Source organism: Macrobrachium nipponense, chromosome 10, assembly GCF_015104395.2.
Source record: "Macrobrachium nipponense isolate FS-2020 chromosome 10, ASM1510439v2, whole genome shotgun sequence".
NCBI lineage: Eukaryota > Metazoa > Arthropoda > Malacostraca > Decapoda > Palaemonidae > Macrobrachium > Macrobrachium nipponense.
Window position 1 is genome coordinate 106,737,192 of NC_087204.1, and position 7,323 is coordinate 106,744,514.

At 31.8% G+C, this 7,323-nt stretch overlaps 1 protein-coding gene across 1 annotated transcript in view; it reads right to left on the reverse strand.

Annotated features, from left to right (window-relative positions):
• Window positions 1-2,651: 2,651 nt before the first annotated feature.
• Window positions 2,652-7,323, reverse strand: part of LOC135224216 (carbohydrate sulfotransferase 9-like) — a 16,076-nt gene continuing 11,404 nt past the window's right edge. Inside the window, exons 5-9 of the mRNA XM_064263072.1 lie at window positions 7,283-7,323; window positions 6,677-6,807; window positions 5,325-5,441; window positions 4,121-4,295; window positions 2,652-2,804 (exon numbers count right to left, since the gene is read on the reverse strand). The exon at window positions 7,283-7,323 is cut by the window's right edge and continues 62 nt beyond it. Of these exons, the coding sequence (XP_064119142.1) occupies window positions 4,139-4,295; window positions 5,325-5,441; window positions 6,677-6,807; window positions 7,283-7,323 (446 nt within the window). The 3' untranslated portion in view covers window positions 2,652-2,804; window positions 4,121-4,138. The remainder of the gene's footprint in view (window positions 2,805-4,120; window positions 4,296-5,324; window positions 5,442-6,676; window positions 6,808-7,282) is intronic.

Consider the following 7,323-nt stretch of genomic DNA (forward strand, 5'->3'; position numbering starts at 1 on the left):
AAAATGAACGTAACAGCGTGACTGTTTAAACACTGATCTTCGTTTTGCTGAATTTATGGAAATTGATCTCTGATTTTATAGTCATTAGTAGATATTTGGCTAAATAAAAAGGTTGTTGGAGAAAATTTTAATTTCTTAGTTCATATTTTTATTTCTTTTTTCTTTCTGAGTCATTATTATATAAGGAGAAGGGAGAGAGAGTTACATTTCTCAAGTGCATCAGGCAACTTTGATAATTTCACATTTGTTACGCTGGCATAGTGGTTAGTGTTGTGGAATGGCACTCAGATGTTGAGGGTGGGCGCTTCCCCTAGGGCGATGTAAAATCACTGTTTCTGTATTATGAGCAGTTACCGCTGCAGTGTGGGGTCTTTAGCGGTTGGAGGTTGAAACCAACATTCTTTGGAAGCTTGAATTTCAAGTCCGGGGCCCGGTGAATAGGTTTTTATCTACTGAAATAGTAATAATAATAATAATGAAAGCTACCCTTTATGTTAAATTTTAAGTGTGTACAAGGATACATGATATGTTTATAAATCTCTGCCTGTCCTTAACTTGGACTATTTACACTTGATCGACTTGGAAATAATCAATTCCCTGGAAATAATTTTTTATGTTAAGTACAAGTAATTGCTCTTAATATGATTTTATTTAAGCATAGAATATACAACGTCATATTATCGTACATATGTAAAAAATAACCTCAATGCTTTCTTAAACTTCTCAATTTCTTCACACTTTTGAAGCGCTCGTCACTACTAAAACTACGAAGAAATTATGAGGAGATTAAGAGGGCATTGTGGTCATTAAAATCATATAAGTATATGTTAAAGAGTGACCTGTTTCCTCATACATGTGACAACATGGCTACATGAAAATCAACCTAGAAACACCTGACGATCATGTTGCAAGTATTTTCACTGATGCTAATTATTTGAAAGTCGGTTTCTGTCGGTATATCCATATGCTTTCTCTTACTGCAAGGTGAAGAAGGCATCCAAGAAAACCAGAGCTAAATAAGAGAGGGGAATTTAAAACGAAAGTGTTATGAAACACATAAACAGAAGTAGATTATATATATATATATATATATATATATATATATATATATATATATATATATATATAGTATGTTTGTTTGTCTATCGAATACTATTTGGTTATTTCTGTGCGCAGAAACAAAAACAAAAAAAGCTCAGAAAATAACCGAGGACAATATACAAGATATCCTGAGCAAGATATCTCACACGGTAACAAAACAAAATAAAACTTACCTGTTGATCAAGGAAACGTCTCCCGCAAAGTACATAAATAGAGTATAAAAGTTTACTTAGAAAGAGGAAAAGGAAAAGGAAAAATAAAGCCTCGAATTCATCATTTTCTGGCTCGATTCGTAACGAAAGAGAAACTGAGAGAAATTAAATCTGATGACCGAGAAAAGCCTGCTTCTCCTAGCGACGCTCTTGAAGAACCTTCCTCTTTGTAACACTGAATAGCAACTGAGTGCGGCGAAGCGCAGCAACTATATTTATAAGACGAAAAATAAAAAATTGGAAATGACATTGATTAGTCGGAGTAGAGGCGAACTGTGGTAACAATACTTGTCAAATTGGTGGTCCCATGGTCCTTCCTTTCCGGTCCGTCGATATATTGTGTCTGGTTTTCTTGTTTTTTTTTTTTTTCTGTAATATTTTATAATATAACAATGGCATATTCTGACTCTTGAGTAATGGTGCCCTGAATAAATCATCGTAGGGGTAGGTTAAATTATTGTTTCTGCTGTAGAGAAATACTCTCTCTCTCTCTCTCTCTCTCTCTCTCTCTCTCTCTCTCTCTCTGTGTGTGTGTACAATACACACACACACACACACACACACATATATATATATATTATATATATATATATAATATATATATATATATATATATATATAAACTTAACAGCAATAGCAGTCTAGCAATCAGCAGATTATATCATCAAGATAATTTTTTTTTTACATAAAATTCGTTACATATTTACGTTATGAATGTTATTTTATATATAATAACTCCTGATTATCCAAGCATAAGAAAATTGCCTTCACTTCAAATTGCATTTAATACGTTCAAGGGCATATGTCCTAATATAAGAAAAAGTATTGCATGGTTTAGTGACGGTCATTATCCTCAAGTATGGATTGGGGATGATTGCCAGATGTCTCCTGTTATGTCAACCGCAGGTCCCTTTGTTTTATGTCTGTTGTATGACTTTTTATATTCGAGGTTAAATAAACGTCTTTGCAGTTGTATATTTATTGTTTATTTAACGTATGGCTGACGGTAAGTCTCGGATACCAATGCTGCATTCTCAGAGATTAGCTTGCCTTTGTTTAATTGTCCATTTTGAGTTTAATATATATGTATATATATATATATATATATATATATATATATATATATATATATATATATATATATATTTATATGTATAAAATATATATATATATATATGTCTATAAATATATTGTATATAGTATGTATATGCATATATATATATATTATATATATGTATATTATTATATATATATATATATATATATATATATATATATATATATATATACGTATGTGTGTGTGTGTGTGTGTACAAAAGTATGATTTGCTTGTTACACAATGCAATCCACTACAGGATGTTGTCAGGGTGAGTGAATGTGTAGTCCTCCTTATCCCAGCATTTTCGGCCACTTGTACCCAAACATTTGCAGGTCAGCCAAAGTAGTTCCTTCAGGTCATCCAGCATGGGCTTGGGAAGCCAGGTGAACATTCTGTAACGAGAACAATGCTAATGACTGACTGAACTCTTGTATTTTTCACAGTAACAACAAGCAGCCTGGCGTTATGAAGGACGTAAATTACTAAGCGGTAACATTGAGTATATGGCAGAATGACAGGATTGTGCTCTCTCTCTCTCTCGCTCTCTCTCTCTCTCTCTTCTCTCTTCTCTCTCTCTCTCCTCTCTCTCTCTCTCTTCTCATGTGTATATATATAAATAAATATATACACATATATACATGCATATATATATATATTATATATATATATATGTATGTATGTATGTATGTATGTATGTATGTAGACATATATATATATATATATATATTATATCTATATATATATATATATATATATATATATATATTCACTCTAATGATGAAGTTCATCTTCGTCGAATGATTGCATAATGAAATGTTCCACACACTCAGAATACATGTATATGTAAATATATACATATATATGTGTGTGTGGAACATTTTATTTTGCAATCAATCATTCAGTAGAGTGAAATCACTAACTAAAATATAAACTTCGTTCAAAATGCAGTAATTCCATTTTTAATTCCTGCATCTCTTGATATTGTTATCAATCTTGTTGGAATTTTCTAGTGAGTCAATTCTGTTTATTGTATTTTCAACGAATCTCATATTTTTGTCAGTAATGAATGGATTGCATCATCATGTCACATACATATTTACATAAATACATGTGCATATTTTCGGTGTAGCTTAACGTGGCATGTATGTGTTCCTGTCTGCATTTGTAGCTTTCATCCAGAATGAATTATTAGAAACATTTGCAGTCATTCCTGTTATTTCCTTTTTCCCATATTCCCAATTTTTTTTCGGCTTCCTATTACCTATTTTTCGCTACATCTTCAAGCCATTTTTAATTTCATTACTCCACCTGCCATATTTCCTAATAATTGAAGAATTAGGGAACATAATCAGTTGCCTTTCTCGTTATCCTAAACAAATTTCATGTATTCAACAGCAACAAAAAATCGCTTCCAAACTTTCAGAAATGATCTGGAGTCACTGCATCAATTGAGTACATGAAGCTTTTATATCACGATCTAATGCACTGACACATTATTTATGGAGTTTTACGAAGCCATTATATTAAAAACACAATGGTATAGCCTCAGGGATCATAACATACATCTCTCTAATTACCAAATAAATTAATCGTTGCTTTATTCCTATTTTCAACGATTCCTCATTTCAATTATGCGTTTTAATGCGCCTTACATTCATCGTTCTTCCATTACATCTAAAACCCACCAGGAAACCGTTCCCTAACCTACCTGAAATCCCTCGACTTCCTAGAGCGAATCCTCGAGGAGTTCTCGTCCAAGGTCGGCTTCGAAGGAAGACCCAACACTTTGAATACGTACTTGAGGTCGTCCTCGAGCGTTTTCGATGTGGGTCACGTAGTCGTAATCGAAACGGCAGGGCGAACATCTGTTGTAGTACGTGTCCCTGCAAAGATAACTCTGTTGTTATTTAATGGGTTATTCATGAATGTTATCTTAATATTGGGGTGTTTATTAAGTTCTCGTGTATAATTGGACACTTGTTTTTGTAATTACCGCGTCGATTGTAAGATCTTGCATAAGAAGCGTGTTTATGAACGGTTGTGCGTATGTTTGTTTTTGTCTGTATTCCTTACACTCGTGTAGGAATAATGTATGTAAAATATGTATGTATAATACGTATGTGTATATATATATATATATATATATATATATATATATATATATATATATGTGTGTGTGTGTGTGCGTGTATGTATATATATATATATATATATATATATATATATATATATATATAAAAATATATATATATAAATAAAAACTTTATCACTTACACAAATATCTGTGTATTAATACAATTACTAACAGGACCTCTCCTTGGAACTGGATGGTATCTCCGCTAGATACCATCCAATTGAAATGAAGTCCTCTTAGTATATAAATAAATGTATATTATATAAGTGTGTATCTCTAATTTATTTATTATATACTATATGTATACATAAATGTATTATTTATATATATATATATATATATATATATATATATAATATATTGGATCTAAAGGTATAAGCCACGAAGGAAAAATAAACAACGGAGTTGCTGCAAGATCTTTCGACTCAACGTCCTTTACTCCGTTGTTTATTTTTCCTTCGTGGCTTATACCTTTATTTTATGGATTTATCACGTTCCAAACTTTCGTGATTCAGTTATACAATACATACATACATACATACATACATACATACATACATACATATATATATATATATATATATATATATATATATCTATATATATATATATATATATATATATATATATATATATCTATATATATATATATATATATATATATATTATATTTACTTTATATACCGTAACATCTGGACGGGCCGAAGTAAAGCGCAATCTCGTCCACAGCTAAGGCGCATTTCTGAATTTCATTTTCTTAACGAAAACATCCACTTACCAGTGGGGATTGGCTTTGCCCTCCTTGTGAGAGCTGACGACGAGCTTCATGAACTGATTGAAGTTGATTCTGGGCCTCACTCTCCAGTAAATGGCTGTGTAGACTGAAGTGTTGTATCTGGTGTGGGAATGATTATTATTATAATTAATTATTCAGTAGAGTGAAACCCATTCATATGGGACATGCCCCACCACAGGGGCCATCGACTTGAAATTGAAGCTTCCAAAGAATGTTATTATTATTATTATTATTATTATTATTATTATTATTATTATTATTATTATTATTATAATCTAGTAGAATGTAGATGAACCCTATTCATATGGAATAAACCATGGGGGCCATTGACTTGAAATTGAAGCTTCCAAAGAATATTATTATTATTATTATTATTATTATTATTATTATTATTATTATTATTATTATTATTATTTAGTAGAATGTAGATGACGAACCCTCTTCATATGGAATAAACCCACGGGGGCCATTGACTTGAAATTAAAGCCTCTAATGAATATTATGGTGTTCATTAAGAAGAAGTAGGAGAAAGTAAAGGGAAGTACTACAGAAATAAGAGATCTGACTCATTAAAAAAAATAATGAATTAGTGAATAGATAATAAAAATGTATTGAAATGCAAGGAGGAAAGTATAAGTGTAGTAATGCATTGCATTTCCACTTGAACTTCTGAAGTTCCAACTTCACGACATCATCTGGGACTCATTGAGAATTGCTTTCAGGAATTAGTTTGTTTTTTACGATTATTTATTTGGTCGTTAATATATTACGAATAAGCATTCGTTACTTTTAAGTTATAGATTCTAATTATCATAACTTCTAAATTTGTGCGTTGTTTTCGTCAAATTCTTTTAAACTGAACATTTTTTCTAACATTATTTTTGTGTGTGTAAACTATGTCATTATTTGTTGATTATCGTATTATAAGACCGTTTAATTTTATTATTTGAGGAGTAAATGTCAATTTTGTTAACTTTCTATTTAAAATTTCTATATTTACCACGGAACTTTTAATAGATATAAAGTAAATAGTTTTTACTGATGTTTAAATTGATAAGTTTTGACAATGTTATTTTCACAACGAATTAATACGTAATTGAACTCAAAAGAAGTATAAGGTTTTTATCATTAGTAAATATCACATATTCTCCAGCTCTTATCAGATTGCCAAGTATTCAAGGGAAATAAAAACTACTGAAGGTTCCATAAAAGTTGAAAAAGGTTAGATATTACTGTGCGTTCGATTTGCAATTCCGGAGTGTTAGTATTCTTAAAAAAGAAGAAGAAGGAAGAAGAAGAAGAAGAAGAAGAAGAAGAAGAAGAATGACAATGACCTTATATCGGGATCGAGGGGCGAGGTCAAATTGAGGTCTCTGTGAAAGTCCGTCGGAAGCATATTATTGGCGTGAAGAGCTGGCAGCCAGAAGGCATAGAAATTGTCACTCCAGGAAAATCCAGCTTTCTTCTGCAACGAGAAAGTGTTCGGAATACAAAAGGACATTGAAAATATAAAAGAATAAAAATGTAAGTGATTGAAAATATAAAAGATTGAAAATATAAATGATTTGAAGACTACATTTAATTTCCTACTTTCTTCTGCAACGAGAAAGTGTTCGGAATACAAAAGGACATTGAAACTATAAAGTGATGTGAAGGCTCTACTCTTCCCGTATAGGGTTTGTAGTGCTGTCAGTGCACCGCACGGGTTGCACAGTAGACATTACTTGAAAGGTTCTTTGCAGCGTCCTTCGGCCTCTAGCTGCAACCTCTTTCATTCCTTTGACTGAACGTCATTTTATATTCTCTTTATCCACCTTATTTTCCTAACAATATTTTTCCTCCTGTCACACCTCTCAAACCTCCTTTTCTCTCTACCCTTTCAGCGCCCGAATGACCTCATAACTCGCAGTACTTGGCCTTTCTAAGTTGACCCCGCTTACCTTACGCCTCTCTTCTTCTGATTTGGGCGAGTAGGCTCGCA